At 40.3% G+C, this 21412-nt stretch overlaps 1 protein-coding gene and 1 long non-coding RNA gene across 3 annotated transcripts in view; one reads left to right on the top strand and one right to left on the bottom strand.

The window, feature by feature from the left end:
- adgrd2 (adhesion G protein-coupled receptor D2) overlaps positions 1 to 21412 on the bottom strand; it is a 66832-nt gene that overhangs the window by 16552 nt on the left and 28868 nt on the right. The window contains exons 12-20 of the mRNA XM_082555282.1: positions 17735 to 17840; positions 17594 to 17649; positions 17319 to 17445; positions 17075 to 17178; positions 16743 to 16845; positions 12919 to 13072; positions 10064 to 10197; positions 8625 to 8740; positions 6605 to 6725 (exon numbers count right to left, since the gene is read on the bottom strand). Of these exons, the coding sequence (XP_082411408.1) occupies positions 6605 to 6725; positions 8625 to 8740; positions 10064 to 10197; positions 12919 to 13072; positions 16743 to 16845; positions 17075 to 17178; positions 17319 to 17445; positions 17594 to 17649; positions 17735 to 17840 (1021 nt within the window). The remainder of the gene's footprint in view (positions 1 to 6604; positions 6726 to 8624; positions 8741 to 10063; positions 10198 to 12918; positions 13073 to 16742; positions 16846 to 17074; positions 17179 to 17318; positions 17446 to 17593; positions 17650 to 17734; positions 17841 to 21412) is intronic.
- LOC309719282 lies at positions 14675 to 17164 on the top strand. 2 transcript variants are annotated; one of them, XR_014280206.1, is made up of 5 exons: positions 14675 to 14720; positions 15083 to 15228; positions 15360 to 15495; positions 15649 to 15879; positions 17047 to 17164. It is a non-coding gene; the product is annotated as an uncharacterized lncRNA (long non-coding RNA). The 2 variants fall into 2 exon arrangements; XR_014280205.1 differs by lacking the exon at positions 15649 to 15879.

The raw sequence follows: 21412 nt of genomic DNA, 5'->3' as shown, positions 1-21412 counted from the left end.
TGATTAATTAAAGACCTGGGAAGGGCAAAGAGGGGTGGGAGGTTTAGGAAAGGACAAGAGAAGAAGGAAGGAGGCAGAGAGGGAGAGATGCACAGAAAGCTACAAGAATAACAGAGCCAGTGTGTGGAAAGAGGGACGTAAGGATGAATGTGAGAGAGGAACTGAGTCCTGTGTTATCAGGAGAGCTCGAAGTAGATGTGGTATGACCTGTGGTTCAAAGTACTGACTGCCACCTCCCACACACACACACACACACACACGCACATAAACAGAACACAAAGACATATTAAAGTATTTTGTGGTGAACTGCTGCAGCTTGGCGGTGGTGCACTTTTAGAGCTCAAGTCAGTGATGTCACTTCCTGCATCGTCATGTTTCTATCAGATAAACAAAACTTGTCTTCTGTCAGCACTCAGATATATGAACATCTGCCAAAAGTTCTTCAAACCAACTACTTATTGAAGTTCAGTGATATAGGAGGTGTCTCCAGCATCTCTCTCTCACACACACACACACACACACACACACACACACACACACACACACACACACACACACAAAACAACAGCAGATATCACAGCAAAAAATAAAAAATCATATTACTGCTAAAATACTGATACTAATGACTACTGAGAGAAAGTTGTTCATTGTGACCTGGTGAATGTTGAAAGATTAAAATATGCCCATATGGAAAAGATATTTATAGGTCTTATAAAGTTTGTATCTGTCTTGTGTGATTCATGAGTGAATCATATCAGCCTTATATGAGTCACTATATGAAGAAGGCCACATCTGATGCAAGTCTTTTATAAGTTTATTCTATTTCTTTTCCATATGGGGAGCAACTCAGTGGCACCATGATCCTGTATGCACTGTTTTTATGTATTTATTTTTTCCATGCATCTCGAAAACTACTCTGTTAAACAACGCTGCAGATGCTTTACATTCTGTAAAGGCCTGTGCTGGAGATGTGTCTGTGGCTGCATTCTCTTATGAAAGCTGGTATTTGAGGTATAACTGGGATTATATGGGCTCAAAATGTGGTCATAAATATTTTGTACTTGTAAAAAAGATTTGTGTGTGGACTTAGAAAAAAAAAAACCCTGCAAGTTACAAGTACAGATTTTGACCCTATTTTTCTTCCCTTCATCTGATTGGTCAATGTCATGTCAATCACAAATGTAACAATCCAATCAGAGAACAGATGGGTTTGGCTGTCGGGAGGGGCGCTTTTTTGAACTGCAGGTCCTTGAAGGGTGACAATGACAATAAATACTTAAATGAAATGAAATGATACAGTTTGAAGCTGGAGGATCTCTATATAAATATCCGATAGCAGCTAGGTCCCCTAACTTTCAGTAGCTGTTGAAAGGATAAAGTTGTGGTATATCAGTGGTTAGAAATACCATTATTACTTTAGGATTAGTTTAACACAAAGTCAGGGCTGACCCAGGACCATTGCTGTGAGTCACAGTGCGCAGCATAAAAGTCCTTTGTGTGTGTGTGTGTGTGTGTTTATATATATATATATATATATATATATATATATATATATATATAACATTCTGTTACTGTAACTTCTGTCGGTGCTGTGCTTTTGGAAACCGAATTTCCCAGAGGAACCCACCCGAGGGATTAATAAAATTCTATCTTATCTCTTATCTTATCTTATCTTTCACATCGGACGCAGGATGTGCTGCTAATGCTAACTGCTAACTAAAAGCAAAGGATCCAGAACTAGATGCACCTGCTCCTTGTCTTTTCTATCTCTGACTTTATGTCCTCTACAAGAGTTTCTGTTTTTTTTGCTGGTTCTTCAAATGTTCAATAAAAACATGTATGCTAATTCATAACGAAGAAAGCTTTGTAATGAAGATTGTCATTTCCAAAACACTGCCCGCCCCCACCCCGCGGTCCGCAGCGCTGTTGAAAAGGCTGTGGAAGTCCCTGTATTAAACACGTAGACCTGTGACACAAAAATCACCAAACTCGGACGACCACAGACTGTTTTCCTTCGTGGTGATGAAGGAAAAGGCTGGGTTGGCATGTAAAAGGGCATTTATTCCCTTCAAAGACCTGCAGTTCAAAAAAAGCGCCCCTCGACAGCCAAACCCATCTGTTCTCTGATTGGATTGTTACATTTGTGATTGATGTGACATTGACCAATCAGATGAAGGGAAGAAAAATAGGGTCAAAAATCCGTACTTGTAACTTGCAGGGTTTTTTTTTCTAAGTCCACACACAAATCTTTTTTACGCACACAAATCTTTTTTACACACACAAATCTTTTTTACACACACAAATCTTTTTTACGCATACAAATCTTTTTTACGCACACAAATCTTTTTTACACATACACAAATCTTTTTTACACACACAAATCTTTTTTACGCACACACAAATCTTTTTTACACACACAAATCTTTTTTACGCACACACAAATCTTTTTTACACACACAAATCTTTTTTACACATGCAAATCTTTTTTACGCACACACAAATCTTTTTTACGCACACACAAATCTTTTTTACAAGTACAAAATATTTATGACCACATTTTGAGCCCATAGGGTTAATCTTATTAGATATAATTCCCTGTAGCAGTAATGAAGAAATGGAGCCTGCAATGCTGTTTTTTCTTCTTTCTCCCGTAGTGTGGATGTTTTCTGTCTCCTTACAACCTTCTTCTCTTTTCCCTTCTCTTCCCTTTACTCCTAATGGCTGCTCCACCATTAGCCTGGTTCTGCCGGATGTTTTTTCCTGGTGCTTGCTCATAGGTAATTATCTGATTGTTGGTGTGTCTCCCTAATTTTGTTGAGTCATGAATTGGCTTGAACTGAAAGGCAGCCTGATTGCTCATCTCTGTTGCAGGTACTTGTTGGCTTTGGTTGGCATACAGTCAGTTTTAATGCCGTACTGCTTTTTATTGCTACAAACTGTGTGTTAGGTTATTGTCTAAATGACTGAAGAATGTATGTATAAGGACATCACTGTATCAATAATGTGATTGTAATGTGATTTCACATTACACAATACTTCTGACATTACATACGTATGCTGTCTTTGGGAGTAGTGTTAAAAAGATGGCATACATTGTCATTGCTATGCAGATCATATCCAGCTTTATTTATTCAGACATGTCTGCAGTAATCATGTTATCGCCTGGATTTCAGTCCCGCCTTCAATAGAAGGTTATTCTCATTAGATCCCCGCCTGCTTATGAGTCTGCATGTGGCGTTCTCATTTATCATCAAACCTGACAATCGCCCTAAAACTCCTTCACTTCATGCAGAACACTGCAGGCTTACATGTGCTTCCTACAGTTTCCTAAAGTACAATGAGAGGCTTCAGCTATCAGGCCCCTCTACTATGGAACCAGCCCCCAGTTTGAATTATAGTTGTATTATTGTTCATGAATACAAGTGAATTGAATTGAGTTGAATTGGATTTGAACTTTAGGATTAAAATGAGTCTTTTTGATCAAGCTTATAATTGAAGTGAAACTGAATCCCCTGGTGTGGTGCAATAGACTTCTGAGAGGCTTCCCATGATGCACTGAGCATTTCTTCTTCACTCATCACTTTTCAGGCTCTGTGTGTTTATACACCACTACTGTACTGAATTTTAATAGAGGTGGTATTCTCCAGAGGTGGGACCAAGTCATTGTTTTGCAAGTCTCAAGTAAGTCTCAAGTCTTTATCCTCAAGTCTCAAGTCAAGTCTCAAGTAATGTCAGGCAAGTCAGAGTCGAGTCTCAAGTCACTGGTGTAAAAGTCCGAGTCAAGTCACAAGTCTGAAACTTTGAATTTCAAGTCCTTTCGAGTCTTTAAAAAAAAAAACGAAAAAATAATGTTGCAGTTATGCTAAATGTAAATATTAGACCATGTAATTTTAAAATCTGTGTTTTTCTCAACACATGACAAAATAGTGAACTTAGAAAATATACACAAATTGTGAAATTGCACCTCTTTAAAATGCAGCTCAATTAAACCTAGCTCCAAGAATAATTTTCACCAACAGTTCTGAGATAAGCTGCATGTTATTCTTGGATGCGGTTGTAGGACCGGCTTTAAAATCGCATGACAAAAATATCATACACATTAAAAAAAACTGTATCACCAACGTAGCCTGGACAACATTTGCTAGTTAGATGAAGTCAGCTATCTCATCGTAGCATATTTATATGCATATTTATAATCATACGGTTCTTGGAGTGAGTGCATACACTCATGAAGTTTAGTAACTTCCGGTCACTGCAACAAGCCCAGGTACAGTTTACCGACGGATGGGTACAGGACCTTGAAATGCACCGTGTAGAACGAAAGACCATCGTACGTATCATAAGTTTACCAGTCTCACAAATTGTCGTCATAAATATACATTCCTTAACCGTTTATTAATAGGACCTTTGAGCTCAACGGTAATTAATTAGCAGTGGAAATAATTTCTGGTTCATTACAGAAATGTAGCAGTGACAACAATATTGTATGCTGTAATCGTACTGGGCAATTAGTGATACAAACCTGTTTTATCCTGTGAATAAAAGTATATGTTTTTGTCAATGTACCATAATAACAGAAGCGAAACGCAATATTGTGTCAGGACAATTCACTATTTATGCACAATAAATAAAGGAGCATAGCGCGACAATTTCTGTTCAGCGCCAGACTTGCTTGTAACCTATATCACCAATTATGTTATGAAAATGACGTATTAACTACAACAGCAGACTGACCTTCGTGTAAATGCTTGGAGCAGACTAACCTGTGAGCTGGAGTGTTCTGGGACGTTATATTTGATCTTTGAATGGCTGCAATCCAGTCGCGTCTTTGTTACTTCGGAAACATGGCTCGAACAATTTCTCTTCAACGACGTAATCTGATAACAACCGATCTCTTTACCCGTCGGCTTCCCGTGGCTGTCATGCGACCGGCTATTGCAGTTAATAATACAACGGCTTCCTGACATTTTTGTGTTTCTTTTTATCGCTGTGTAACTGATTTTAATTGAAAGCCTGCGTGCGCTAGTACCGCTTGCCACGAGTTCCCAGAATCCTTTGCGGTTTTACCCCTGAATGACGTCACATTTTTAATCTCTATATAATATGCATGTTAAATTTTATATTTGGGGTAAAATATCAAGTCTTTTCAAGTAAACCGGTTCAAGTCCAATTCAAGTCCCAAGTCATTGGTGTAAAAGTCCAAGTCAAGTCACAAGTCTTAGAACATTTTTTCAAGTCAAGTCTAAAGTCATAAAATTAATGACTCGAGTCTGACTCGAGTCCAAGTCATGTGACTCGAGTCCACACCTCTGGTATTCTCCGCTGTTGTGCTGGTTACACTAACATGTATCGTCACAACATCACAGCACTGGATACACTTCACTATGCAGCTGCTAACCAAGAAGGTGGAGGAAGACTGAACCACTGGAAGAGGCTGGGGTTCTTTGTTTCCCTCTTTACAACAAAAGTGCAAAATGCTTTAAACCTTTTTTAATACATTTCATCATTTTAACAATAAACCTTTTTGACAAAAGTAACCAAGTAATTGATTGCTTGAATACCTAATTCAACCCATTCAAGTGAAAAGGCCGCCCGAATGAGCCAATGGGAGATTCTTAAACATTTATTGGGTGTTCAAAGACTTTCCACGCTACACAACACATTCACCAATTCACGAACACATCCATATTGCACTTTATTCTATGCACTTTTTAAATTTTTTGAATCACACCCACTCACTGACTGATGCACCTGGAGCTACTCTCAGTATAGAATTGTTCCCTTGAAAAGCCGAGGTTCAAAGCACTGACATTCCAGTTGGTAGATAACCCCCAATACATAAGCAACTGTAATGTTGCAGTAATTATGATTAATAAAACACAAATGTTACTTTTCACAAGACAGTCTACAGTTACACCTCTGCTTTCTAACCATACAAAACAACCAATACTTGTTATTGTCTCTTTGTTGTATCATTTGAAGTATGCGGTTATCTGAGAGCATCTCATTGGGCAGTTACCTTCAGGGAGTCCTCTGTGCTGTTTGGTCCAAACACCTCTGTGGTGTGTTTTATTAATGTTTCATCACGCTGAGCTTGTGTATTATATGTTTCTGTATGCCATTTACTCATTTAAGAGCCTCTCCTGTAGATGACATGTGCACGTCATAAAGCCAGAAGTGTGGCTTTTGGCATCAAAAGTCTAAATGAATGATGTAATTTGAATTCTCCTCTCTGAGTAAATGAAGAAGAAAGATTATATATCACATCGACACATTGTCTAAATCAGGGCTGCCCAATCCCAGTCCTCGAGAGCTACTATCCTGCAGCTTTTAGATGCATCCCTACTCCAACACAGCTGAATCAAATGAATGGCTTGTTATCAGGCCTTTGCCAAACACGATGGCATGCTGAAGAGGTAATCAAACCATTTGATTCAGCTGTGTTGGAGTAGGGATGCATCTAAAAGCTGCAGGATAGTAGCTCTCGAGGACTGGGATTGGGCAGCCCTGGTCTAAATGAACACAATTCAGCTGCTGTTTTGTTTCCTTTTGCAAGTAACCACTAATATTACAGCAATATGCAAAGAGCTGGGGCTTTGCTTACCTGGAAGGAGTTGAGAGCAATGAAAATATAGGCAACTACCACAGACAGATGGACAAGCACGCCACACAGCCAGGTCAGACCCAGGACAGGCAGCAGGATCAGAACTGGACGGGTCACAGCCCTGCAAGCACACATGTACATGAAACATCCATGAACACCGGGTGTGTGCAAAGATGAGCTCGAGGTCTCACACCTATGAAAGAAAATTCACCTTGTGTTGATTCCTGAGTACTTTTCTTTCTCTTTGTTAACCCTGTTATAAAACTTGAGGACAGACAGAAGGAACAAGCAGAGCGGAGTTTTCAAGTTATTTTGATGACATTTTCTTCTCAGATATTTCCTCCTTGAATTCTCATCAAAGATCTCTCCATAGCTAAAGATTTTACCGCCTACCACAGTCATGCTCCTGTTCCTTTGCAATCTTTCTTTCAATGATCCCGGTGCTTATACGGCCAATAACCATTTCATGGGGCAAGGCAGAAGAGGTTGCCTTTGTTCAAACCACTATTGTTGTCACACTGCTGCACCTGGGTAGAGAGATTGAGTTTTCAGACTACACTGTGTCTGCAAGGACAAAGCCAACACTCTCTTCCCTTTTATTTTTGAAAGTCGTTTTCCCTCTAATCTCTTCAATTGACGTAACACTGGTACAGACTTTCAGTCTGTTTGTGAGGGAACGAAGAGACAGCGAGAGCGAGAGGGGGAAACAGCTTTGGGCTGAGATAAAAAGGAAGAGAGCTGCTTGATGCTGGGTTGAAGCATTTTGTTTACCTGAATCTGAAATTATCATCAGGTAAAATATGTGAGATCCCAGTTTCTCCTTCAGACAGCAAGACTTTCTAATTGTAATATTTTGACCTGTGCATTATCCTCTGACAAGCACATTACTGAAGAATGCCCACACATTCTACATATAAAATATCTACAGGTACATGTAGATGTGCATTAAATAATAATTTCTTCCCTACCTGTAATGATTTTAACATCTTAACCACTTTTTAAAGAATATCTGCTTAATTGGAAGCAGAAAACTAACATTTATAGGATGTAATGGGAAATATATTTGCACGGTTTAAAAAAGTAACGTTTATTTGGGCCTAAAACAAAAGACACACCTTAAACCGGTCGATGATGAAAGAGTGGATATTAAGGGGGTAAACATCAAATGGTTTGGATTCATTTTGTCCAGAAAATGAAAACTCGACTGTGTCTGAAATAATATTTACGTAAAAAACAACAAAAACTCACCACAGATCTGCATTTTAACAGGAAAAGAAAAAAGCATATCGTAGCAGAGCTACTAAGTTTAACTGTAGCACTGCAACAGAACTGGGTGGAAGTCGTGTTTGCTGCTCAGCATTTGGAAGACTAATACATTTTTACATGTATGTAATTAACAGTTAGTGTAGCAGGACAACAACACTTTGTTGTTTCTGCCACAACTTTAAGGGCAACAATGACTGTTACATAAAACGAACAAACACCGTACTGTACGACATCTACAGAGAGCGTTTGGCTGTCCTCTTCCTCTGTGCCTCTTCCAATCCTGGTGGGGAACTCATTTTTTCAGGTATCCTAATTTTAAGAGGACTTGATAGGAACAGAAATGCTAAATAGGAGAAGGGAACAATCCGGTCCTTTAATGTGAGGAGAAATTCTAAAGAAAAGTGCTTTAAAGAATAACAGTTGTAGCAAAGTTGTAGCAACCGCACGCACACACACACACACACACACACACACACACACACACACACACAGAAACAATTGTGCAGGGCCCAGGTGTTAAGCTGATAAGCACTTACAACTCCCACAGTAAACTCCCCGTCTCTCACACTGTCTCTATTCATCATGGGTTGCTCAACCAAAAAGAAAATAGCAAGCTTGTGTGTATCTGTGTGAAGAGAGAGAGAGGCAGAGCGAGTTTGGCCAGACAACAGAAGAAAAAAAATCGTAGGAGAGCACAGAAAAAGCAGGAGGAGAGGGAGTGACAGAGAGTGCTACAAACTTTATTGTATCTCACCAGGTAAGGTCATAGGTTTGCATCTTTGATGCTGAGCTTGGACTGAGCATCTTAGCACGGCGACGAGCGCTGGAAACAGTCACCATGACAACCCGACACAGCACAACCGCATTGACCTGCAGGCAGAGGACAACAGCATCAACACGGCCTCCGGCAAACACAAGACGTGCCACTGCAGAACCACTTGGCCTCCAGCTCACATGAGGAGGAGGGAGATGTTTCCCTTCTGCTCAGGCTGCAGGAAATCAAATCACAGCAAACAGCATTCAGTGAATGCAGTGTACGTGATTTCAGTTTGCACAGCTCCTCGCCTCTGTCAGGTGGAGGGAACAGAATATACAAATTAAGGAAACACTCACTGTTATGATTCTGCAACAAATCCAGAATGACCTGATACTCTCATTAAGACATCCAGGTATTTGTTTATATATTTGTATTTCTATTAGTAAAATTTACCGTATGAATAGGCAAACCAAATAAATGCATTTTGTCATAAAGCATTTTTAATAATCTTTTAAAAATATAAAATTTGCATTTTTTGCCCCCACATTTGAGTAGCAGGTTCTTTGCAGCTCCTTGTTGATGCATTGTGATGTCATTTTTGTCTACTCTCCAGTTTGTGTTTGGTTTGGTGACTCTGTGTTTCCCTCCCTGAGCCTGGATCTGTTGAAGTCTTCCCATTAAAAGCGGGTTCTTCCTTCCCACTGTCTCATAGGGAATCATTTGATCTTTTGGATGATAATATTCTCCTCTAATATTGCGGTGTTTTAACCTTATAAAATGAAGTGATTGAAAAGAATGGGAACTTATATGTAACACATTTAAATATTCTTAAAAAACATAAAAAACACCACACAAACAGACACATAAGACAAAGTGTAAAGTCTCTTCATCAGGATATAAGTGGCTACAAATAAAAATGTTATTTTTTGTAAACTTTCTTTTCAATCTCACATCACTTGAACCTTCTACTGTTAAAAACGACTCTGTTAGTAACAATAGATGATCTCTAATTTTTTAGTATAAGGATAGTTACTTATGTGGTTACTGTTGGCTTAATTATGGCAACAGCATTCTGTCAGATTATGTCTAAGATTTATTACATCATGGTGATGGTGGTGGTCAGAGGGCCCGGTGGCGCCAGTGTCCGGCAGCCTCGCCTCTGTCAGTGCGCCCCAGGGTGGCTGTGGCTACAATGTAGCTCCATCACCAGTGTGTGAATGTGTGTGTGAATGGGTGGATGACTGAATGTAGTGTGAAGTGCTTTGGGGTCCTTAAGGACTAGAAAAGCGCTATACAAATGCAGGCCATTTACCATCTATAAACTTTCATGAAATTTGGAACAAAATGTGCGACATGAAATTTTGTTTGCTTGGCCAATAAAGATACTGAATAGAATGAAAATCAGGGACAGATACAGCAAAAATAAGATTACATACTGTCAAGACAAATATCACAGGTCCCACAAAGGCCCAGATTGTATCGGTCTTCACATTGAGCCAGCAATGATCGTCTGCTTTGTATTTGTCCATGGATATCACCAGGGTTACCCCAACAACCAGAACAGGCACACCTGAAAACAGTTTAATAACAGAACAACTGCATATCAAATAATACTATGAGTTATAGTTATAGTTCTATATTTTTACTTCATTTACAGTTTTTTGTGCTTATTAAATTGGTTTTGGGATTTTTGTCTCAGTTTGGTGTGGTATATTACATTATTAGTATGTTAGTGTTCGGTTTTTAAATACATCATTTTTATTATAATGTGTGCATTTTTCAAGGAAATTTTATAAGAAGTTATAAAAGACACAACAGATGTCACGTCTCATCCTCAATGTGCGCCAACGCTCTCTCACGCCAGTTCTTCACACAAAGACCAAATCCAAAGATATTTCCTCTAATTTTAAATTATTTACTTTTGTAATTCCATAATATGAAAGTTTTGTTTCTAAAGTTCTGTTTTTACTTGTAGTTTTTAGTTTATCGTGCTGAACTATACCAGCCTTGCTGTGCTGGTGTCACAGAGGCGACACGTTTAAAGACGTTGCTTCAACAGAGGAGCGCTATGAAGCCTGTCCCACTGAATGTCTCCTCTGAAGGGTAACTCTGCACATCTGCATGGAGAGATGAGAGGAACACCTGAAAACTGTTTGTGCTTCACTTCTCATCATATGACAAAACACGCAGACTCACAGATGGATCTGGGAAGTTTGAAAGTCAGGTGCAGGAAACTTGTTTTGTTTGGTTTGTTTGCTATTTAGTAGGAATCATGTCTAGAATATAAAAGAGTTCATCTGCAGTTTGACTGATTAACTACTGTAAGCATGTGTAACATGTGGCTTTAGACAACATCAGGGCTCGCCATCATTCTGCTTCTGCACATCTTTCACAGTTTCACTGGCCACCAGTACCAGCTGAGCCAAGCTACAGATCAAAACACAGTTTGGTTGTTGGATGACTTCTGTGCCGTAGTGGTATCTAGTGACAGCAGACATGAGCACATGTTTGAAAGGAATGAAAGTTGGACAAAGAAACATAAGCAGAACTACTTAGTGGCCACTATGTGCTACAGTGACGTCTACATTTTACACTTTTAATGTAGCAGCATCTTCTCTAGACTCAAAGTAAAGCTAGTTAACTCAGTCTTCTTCCCAATCATTGTCTTATTCTTGTAGCAGCTGAACTACGTAATGTAGCTTTAAAAGTGACCTTGTCAGGGATTTGTGAACGCACAGAAACAATAAACGTGTACTCTCTCTGTGGTTAGATTATCTGTATCCTTTGAGGAACCACTTTATAGACAGAATAATTTGACACTGTTGTTAAAGCAGCTGTACCTATTTTTGTTGTTAATACAAATTTCGTCAAAATGTCATTCAGACTGCTGAAAGACTGTGACGGACTTTGCAGTTATTACATTTAAATAATGCACAAATAGCCCAAAAGGTGAGTTTGTAAGGAGAGCCAACCAAACCAAAACTAACTGTCTGTTTAACATACACGACCATTCTTGTTGTATTTATGCTGCTAAATGTTGTTTATGCTACACTGAGCCCACTCAACAAAGTGAACACTTTACTATCATTAAGGCCACTTTGGTGAATATTAGTGATGTGCACAAAAGCATCGGCTCTTTGTATTAACTGTCTTCCCACATCCATCACACACAGCATCACTTCTATGCTGAACGTAAACGCAGCTATGATCTGTGAACAAGTCAAGACTGTGCGTTTTGTGCTCTAATGTTTTGTGACTCGGGTTTCTCATTGGCTCCCACTCTTGCGGAGGCGTAGCACGCACATGAATGAGAGGCGGGAGGCGATTGTAGTTCCTATTAACAGGGTGTTTCCGACTATCCCGCTAATTGCAGAGTTTACTTTTGTCTGGATGTCATATTTACGATTAAAAACAAATTTAATCAAGATAGATATTTACATTTTCATATAGGAATTGATCCTGAAACATGAAACGCTGGTAACGGAAGTATAAATATTTCAGGATTGCGTCACTACCCCTCAGTCAGTGAGTGAGACGAGGACAGCGGTGAGGAGGAGAGTGCGAGTGCATCGCAGAAACACATACATATAACTGACAGCAGCAAATGAAGCAGCATCTGGCTGCAGTTTAAAGAAGCAGATACTAAGAGGAGAAATCACATCAGCCCATCCAAGCTGAGGCTTCTGAGTTTTCTGAATGTCAGCCTGCACTGAGGACAGACTGCTGAGTTTGTTCTGCTTCTGTTCAGTGGATTTGTAAGAATCCTGCTTTTGAAACAGAACAAATACACTAAATTAGGCAATTATAAGGCTTCTCATAAAAACGCTAAATGCAAAAGGGTTTATCAACACACAAAGCATTCATATTTGCCAAATAAAGCTAAAATATGAGGCTACAGATGATAACAAATTAAGAGCCATTTGGGAGCCAAAAGAGCCGGCTCTTCTTTGGGAGCCGTGCCACAAGAGCCGGCTCTCTGAAGAGAGCCAAACTTCCCATAACTAGTAAATATTTGAAGATTTGGGAAGATGAAGAGTCTTTCTGCCATTATCAGGAGTTTATTTGAGAATTAACTGTTATAAAGTTTTGTGATATTGTAAAGTTGATTTGAAAAGATTTTATTTAAAGATGATGAAATGGAATTAATCCTTGTTGGACTTGTTGCCACTCACTCAATGGCGACACTCTGAGTTTCTAATCTGATATTAAGTTTTTAGAATGAATGTTTCTTTCTGAATGTCATAAACCAGACTGAAACTTGACAAGCTGCTTCAGTGAGATTAGAGTTTACCCCAGCCAATGGCATAGTAGACTTTCATCCTGCGGTCCTCGCTGATATTGACAGACACGACTTTACTCCACAGTAGCAAGCCCTCCACCAGCATCCAGGAAAAAGAAGCCATGAATAAGAGATGAAGTAGTGCAGTCACCAGGAAGCATGCTGTCTGCAGGATTTAAGGAATACAAAAGCAAAGGTGAGCTGTGGGCTGAGCTGCATTGTTAATTACCTCCCTGAATCATGGATGAAAACGATTTTGTTGGTCATGTCTTTGCAGATTTTCATAAAACATAGCCATTAATTACTGGTTAATGGTTATACTTAAAAATTGTGCTAATGACACATGGCTGTATATTTCTGCTATGCTCACAGACTACTCACAGCATGAAGTCATAACATGCACTTATATCATTTACTGCAGTGCACTTTCTCTGCTGAGTCACTGATCAGACTATAAATAGATCCAGGCAGATCCAGGTAGTAATCAACTGGCCCGCACATATGATTAGCCAGGGGCGGAGCGGGGGTGTGGCTTAGTGGGCTTAAGCCCGGGTTGTTTTGTCAGAAGCCCGGGGTCTTTTGGAGTGTAATTTTTTCATAGTTAGATGCCTGGCTGACAACTGTATAAAGCAAAAACTACACACAATATTCGAAGCACATAGTGCACACTGTGGGAATTTACGACTGTGCGTGAATCCCCCCTGATATTGGTATGATCCGAGCTCAGACACTAAGCGACTGAGCGAGGGGGCGGGGCAGCTGCTACCTGCGAGTGCGCTGTTGGAGAAACGCAGCCAGGCAGACAGAGGAGAACTGAAGTTCGACCAGGTACCAAAGCAAATCATTCGTACTGTACAAATAATGTAAATATGACGGTGAACCACGAAAGATTGATATCAAACTGATCACTTGACCCATATTACGTTACTTGCTCTTCGAATGAATCAACAAATGGCGAAATGAAAAGCCGAACAACAACAAAGCTGTTTCTTTAGAGAGTCTCAGCTCACATGTGTTTATTTCATATTTTCAGTTGTTTCCCTCCACGGCTAAACAAAGCGTTTCAGTTATGTACTGATGAACACAACAATGGACATAAGGAGCTTCTTTCAAAGAAAAAACTCTGGTAGATGTTATTTTATATATTATGCTTTGTATGTTGTTCAGTATATTTCTATGCAAAACAAGAGGAACTTCAACACACAGCAGTATATTCACAGCTGAAACCAGATATTTACACTTTAGGGAAAAAACATAAAACCAATTTTTTTTTACTGTACAACATCAATTTAGAGTAAACTTGTTTTGTTTTGGGTAAATAAATATTGAAATATCTTTCGAATTAGTTAAATGTCCGAATAAAGAGAGACAGAGCTTCTGTTTTTATCACTTTCAAATTTAGGAGTACATGTACACTAAGTTTATTGTTAATTAATAAGAAAACTGCAGACGATTCCATCCTGAGCTGAAGAAGCTTCTGATTGGTCCGTAGAGTCCATGTGAGTAAACTGGTGGCACAGCTGTGGATGCATATAAGGCAAAACACAGAGCCTGTTTCTGTGACATGGGAACATCAAGAGATGTCAACAAAACACCAGGAAGAGAACTGTGGAGCTCCATAAGTGTGGCTCAGAATAAAGTTAACAAACATGTTTTTTATATTTATCAATCTAAAAAAATTAACATTTAGTCTGATTTGATGTTACAATTAAAAAAGTGTTTTTATCTGAAGAGTAAATATCTGGTTTCAACTGTATATTTGATGATTTTCAGCACAAAGAGGGAGAGAGAGGAACAGAGATGAACAAGAGCAGGTGAGACACACATGTTAGTCAAATGGTTGTTTACCAGAAGTATCAGCGTATCACAGGTCCTCATGTATCTCGTACCTAGTGTTTCTTTTTAGGTTTACTATTTTTCAAATTCTATATTTATTAAGTTTTGCAGCTTGTTTGCACAACAAGACTAAATAATTATATAAACTTTTCTCAATCTAAATATTGTACTTTGGTAGAATTAAAAAATAAGTGTAGTGCAGGTCTATGATGATTTTTAGTGCTGCTATCATCTAGTTCTGATTCTGGTTCTGTCTTGGTTAAGTCCTCAGTAGTCCTGATTTTGAACTGTTGTAGTCCTGTTTTAATTCCGGATCAGTTAGCTGTGTTTTTACTCACAGACCCGACTCTTGGAACGTCAGACCCGATGCCCTTTTCTGTCAGTTCTTGCCCTTGGATGCCTCTGCAGAGGAGACCACTATATTATCGCCGCCTGTATCGCTGGATTTCTGATGTGGGAGAGCGAGTCCCAGGTTCCCTGATCCAGGTAACGACCCATCCTCAGTTTGATCCCAGGTCATCCATTGGTGGCATGCGGCCAGGTTCACGTGCTATCCAGACTTGGACTGCATGATAATTTTCCTGCAATGTTTGTTTTGGTGGCCTTCCCTCAAAAAGGATGACCGGGAGTATGTGTCAGCTTGTCAGGCGTGTGTCCAAAGTAAGGCTTCCAGTTCCATGCCCGCAGGATTCCTCTGGGGGCATTGGACCCACATGTCTCTGGACTTCATCACCGCCCTTCCTCCTTCAGCAGGTAACATAATTATCCTCACTACTGTTGACCACTTTTCTAAACAACCCATTTTATCACCCAAAGTGCCATCCGCACTGGAGATGGCCCAGCTAATGACTGATGATGGGCTCCAGCTGCATCGTGTCAGACTGTGGCTCTCACTTTGCCTCACAGGTGAGGAAAGAGTTCTGCTCCATTCTGGGAGCCCAGATTTCACCCAGAGACTAATGGTCAGGTGCAGAGGACAAATCAGGAGCTGCAGGCCTCTCTTCAATACACCTGGAGTTCCCAGGTGGAACTCCAGGTTGGCCTGGGTCGAGTATGCGCATAACTCCCTGACATCCTCAGCGACTGGGCTCCCGCTATTGATAGGCTATCAGTGATTCTTGTTGCCCTCTGTGGAAGGTGAGTGTTTGGTACCACCTGTTTAACACCATCTCGGCAGGTGTTGGCAACTCAGGAGGGCGACACAAACAGCCCTGCTCTGGACGAAAGAGCAGAATAAACAATGTGCGCATCGCGGTAGGACACTTGAACCGCGTTACTCACCTGGTCAAAAGGTTTGGCTTTCCAGCAAGCGTTTTAGGTACAGACTGAATCCCGCAAACTCTCTCCTAATTACATCGGAACATTTGAGATCGACTTTCTAATTAACCCTGTCACAGTTTGTTTGTTTGCAACATGTGCATCCATGTTCCACGTCTCTCAGCTCAAGCCCACCGTTTCCAGCCACTGTAAATAAGTTCACCAAACTTCATTCTGAGTCCGCGATTGAGTCTTTTAGACTCTGACATAAAAGGAATACAAACTGAAACATAACCACATGACAAACATCATTTTATTCATTTAAATATGAAATGTAGTGAAAAAAATCTTCGTTATTTGCATATTCTTCACACTTAAATGTTTCAGATAAAGCAATTATCAATAAACAATTAATAATAAATTATCAATTTATTAAGAGCAAAAAGCTTTTTACAAAATCCACATTCTGATAGCGTAGGATTAGGATCAACACTGATGCTGATATCGCTCTAAATGACCTATAAAAATTCAGATATTTTCCACTTGGGTGTCCAAACAGGATTTTTCTTTGTTTTTAAATGGGGGATATTCATTTGCTCTTCCTTAAACCCCAGCTGGGTTTGCCAGTAAATATTAAGAACATAAAGTTACAAAGTTCTCAGGATTTAGAAATTGCTTGATTTAATTTCATGTATTTTTATTTTTAAAACACTTGATGTGTTCAATTATATGCAAAGACTCACCTCGTTTTCAGAAGCCCAACTGCTGCACATCAACAGCAGCTCAGCCACTCCCAGAGCAACTATAAGGTTCTTATGGACAGTTGTGCGGTCTGATTTAGGGACACTGTACAAACACACACACGCAAGGACACACAGTAAAAATATGTGAGCAAAGCTCTTACAGCAGTTCTCGGGATTAAAAAAGTTTTACTGCGATGCTGTTCACACATCTACAGAGCACAATGTTCTGCTTTTTTCCGCTCCATTTATTGATGGGAATCTAGCAGGGTTATATGAAATGCTTTTCACCCTTGATGCTTTACAGAGTGCACTCTGTGACGTTTGTGACTCACCCCACGGAGATGAAGAGGATGAAGGTGAAGAGGAGGCCACACAGAGACACTCCACAGCCAATGAACGTCAGCACCTGCAGAGCTTTTTCATTCTCTGGGCTCCTCTGACACAGTAACACACATTTACAGACACACACGCACAAACACACAGAGCAAATGTTGTATTAATAGCTCATAGTGAAGATGAAAGCACAAATAAAATCCAGAGTACCACAGCCGTGACAGCTGAGTAGAGGAATATTACCTGGGCTTCGTACACCTGCAGCAGTAATGCAAAGTTGGTGGTGTGGTTGCAGTAGCACACAGTATATCCATACTGCTTGGACACTATTTCACAGCCCTTGGTATTCCACCACCCACCAGCGTCTGGGCTAATAAGACACAATTTATTCAACAAACACAATTTACATATGTACATCCCCATTTTTGATTAAAAAATTACATTTATTCTGGTTTTATGGGGAATTTATAGAAATTCAAAATACAAATCCTTAAAAAAAAACTGTAATTTTTACTTACGTTAGATTAAAATCCCAGAAGGCACACACGGGATCATACACAGTACCATCTGGATTCTGTAGAACATATGAGAAATATGAATATAGTTATAAAAAATGGTAGACATGTACAGTTAGCAGAAAATAGAGAGATTTTGTTGACCTGTACTCTATGTTGGAGCTGGAAGCGAACTGCCATGCTAACTGGTTGGTCATCTCCCAGTACTGTGGTAGAAATGACTGAAGAACCCAAGATGGTGCCTAAATACCTGGTTTGGCACAAAAGATTGTGAATTCTCACAGTGAAAGCACACAAGGTAGAACCAAGTATAAAGAACAGGCACCAAAACCTTTTATCTGAAACAAATACTGATGAATCTTTGTACGTTTGTAAGGTCTTTACCTTACAAGATAAATCTACTGCTGTTGTGATTTGGTGCTGTACAAAAAAAAAAAACTGAATTAAATAACCTGAGGATGAAATTTCAACAGAACAGTATGTAGAAATGTTGGGCGATCGTGGCTCAAGATTTGGGAGTTCGCCTTGTAATCGGAAGGTTGCCGGTTTGAGCCCCGGCTCCGACAGCCATCTCTAGACCCAGCAGTCTTAGCTAATTATAGGCCAACCTCCAACCTTCCTTTCATATCAAACATCCTTGAAAGAGTAGTTGTCAAACAGCTAACAGATCATCTGCAGAGGAATGGTTTATTTGAAGAGTTTCAGTCAGGTTTCAGAGCTCATCACAGCACAGAAACAGCTTTAGTGAAGGTTACAAATGATCTTCTTATGGCCTCTGACAGTGGACTCATCTCTGTGCTTGTCCTGCTAGACCTCAGTGCAGCGTTCGATACTGTCGACCATAATATCCTATTAGAGCGATTAGAACATGCTGTAGGTATTACAGGTACTGCGCTGCAGTGGTTTGTATCATATCTATCTAATAGACTCCAGTTTGTGCATGTAAATGGAGAGTCCTCTTCACACACTGAGGTTAATTATGGAGTTCCACAGGGTTCAGTGCTAGGACCAATTCTGTTTACATTATACATGCTTCCTTTAGGCAGCATCATTAGAAGACATAGCATACATTTACACTGCTATGCAGATGACACCCAGCTCTATCTGTCCATGGAGCCAGATAACACACACCAATGAGTTAAACTGCAGGAATGTCTTAAAGACATAAAGACCTGGATGGCCGCTAACTTTCTGCTTCTTAATTCAGATCAAACTGAGGTTATTGTACTCAGCCCTGAAAAGCTTAGAAATATGGTATCTAACCAGATTCTTACTCTGGATGGCATTACCTTGGCCTCCAGTAATGCTGTGAGGAACCTTGGAGTCATTTTTGACCAGGACATGTCCTTCAATGCACATATTAAACAAATATGTAATACTGCGTTCTTCCATTTGTGCAACATCTCTAAAGTTAGAAATATCCTGTCTCAGAGTGACGCTGAAAAACTAGTTCATGCATTTATTACTTCCAGGCTGGACGACTGTAATTCATTATTATCAGGATGTCCTAAAAACGCACTGAAAAGCCTTCAGCTAATCCAAAATGCTGCAGCAAGAGTCCTGACAGGGACTAGAAAGAGAGAGCAGATTTCTCCTGTTTTGGCTTCCTGTTAAATCCAGAATTCAAAATCCTGCTCCTCACATACAAGGTCTTAAATAATCAGGCCCCATCTTATCTTAATGACCTTGTAGTACCATATCACCCTATTAGAGCACTTCGCTCTCGCTCTGCAGGCCTACTTGTTGTTCCTAGAGTATTTAAAAGTAGAATGGGAGGCAGAGCCTTCAGTTTTCAGGCCCCTCTTCTGTGGAACCAGCTTCCAGTTTGGATTCAGGAGACAGACACTATCTCTACTTTCAAGATTAGGCTTAAAACTTTCCTTTTTGCTAAAGCATATAGTTAGGGCTGGACCAGGTGACCCTGAATCCTCCCTTAGTTATGCTGCAATAGACGTAGGCTGCCGGGGATTCCCATGATGCATTGAGTTTTTCCTTTCCAGTCACCTTTCTCACTCACTATGTGTTAACAGACCTCTCTGCATTGAATCATATCTGTTATTAACCTCTGTCTCTCTTCCACAGCATGTCTTTATCCTGTCATCCTTCTCTCGCCCCAACCGGTCGCAGCAGATGGCCCCGCCCCTCCCTGAGCCTGGTTCTGCTGGAGGTTTCTTCCTGTTAAAAGGGAGTTTTTCCTTCCCACTGTCGCCAAAGTGCTGCTCATAGGGGGTCACGTGATTGTTGGGTTTTTCTCTGTATCTATGAAGCGCCTTGAGGTGACTTTTGTTGTGATTTGGCGCTATATAAATAAAATTGAATTGAATTGAATTGAATTGACAGTCTCGGTCGTTGTGTCCTTGGGCAAGACACTTCACCCGTTGCCTACTGGTGGTGGTCAGAGGGCCCGATGGCGCCAGTGTCCGGCAGCCTCGCCTCTGTCAGTGCACCCCAGGGCAGCTGTGGCTACAATGTAGCTGCCATCACCAGTGTGTGAATGTGTGTGTGAATGGGTGGATGACTGGATATGTAAAGCGCTTTGGGGTCCTTAGGGACTAAGTAAAGCGCTATACAAATACAGACCATTTACCATTTAGAAATGCTGCCATGTTCTGTCAGTTACTCTGGGAATGTTACTGTTGAAATGCTTCTGAATGCAGCGCATTTTTAAAATAAAAGTGTATTATATATTATTATACAGATTATTTCATATAGATTTTCTGCTATTTTGCAATGCATTCAAGCAGATAAGGACTCTTTTTTTGGAGCCTTTTCTGGTCTTGTTAACTATAAAGAGAGAGCTACACCTTTTAATATGATGTTTTTCTGTTTTTGACTATCATGACTATTTACATTTTAGATTCTAACTGAAGGCATCAAAACTATGAATGAACACATATGTATGTATTAAACAAAAAGTGTGAAATAACATGAAAAAACATGTTTTATATTTTAGATTCTTCAAAATAGCCGCCCTGTTGCTTTGACTACTGCTTTGCACGCTCTTGGCATTCTCTCGATGAGCTTCATGAGGTCGTCACCTGAAATGGTTTCCAACAGTCTTGAAGGAGTTCCCAGAGATGCTGAGCACCTGTTGGCCCTTTTGCCTTCACTCTGCAGTCCATCTCATCCCAAACCATCTCCACTGGAATTAGGTCTGGTGACGGGAGGCCAGGCTATGTGGCGCAGCACTCCATCACTCTTCTTCTTGGTCAGGATGCTGTGGTAGCTATGATGGTTCAGTGTGCCTTCAATGTTGAAGGCACAGTGTGTCAACAGTGTCACCAGCAAAGCACCATCATAATAACATTCCTCCTCCTCCATGCTTCATGATGGGAGCCATGCATGTAGAGATCATCCATTTCCCCGTTTCTGTGTCACACAGGTGGAACCAAAGAGCTCAAATTTGGACTCATCAGACCAAAGCACAGATGTCCACAGGTCTAATATCCATTTCTTGTGTTTCTTGGCCCAAACAAATCTCTTCTACTTGTTGCTTTTCCTTAGTCGTGGTTTCTCAGCAGCTATTTGACCATAAAGGCCTGATTCACACAGTCTGCTCTGAACAGCTGATGTAGAGATGTGTCTGCTACTGGAACTCTGTGTGGCATTAATCTGAGGTGCCGTTAACTTGTGATTTCTGAGGCTGGTGACTCGGAAGAACGTATCCTCAGCAGCAGAGGGACTCTGGGTCTTCCTTTCCTGCAGCGGTCCTCATGTGAGCCAGTTTTGTCATAGTGCTTGATGGTTTTTGCGACTGCACTTGGGGACATATTCAAAGTTTTAGCAATTTTTCGACTCACTGACCTTCAGTTGTTAAAGTGA

The sequence above is a fragment of the Aulonocara stuartgranti genome, assembly GCF_965226115.1.
Source record: "Aulonocara stuartgranti genome assembly, chromosome: 12".
NCBI classification, from domain to species: Eukaryota; Metazoa; Chordata; class Actinopteri; order Cichliformes; family Cichlidae; genus Aulonocara; species Aulonocara stuartgranti.
The sequence above is the reverse complement of the archived record's forward strand: the minus strand, read 5'-3'. Positions and strand labels throughout refer to the sequence as shown.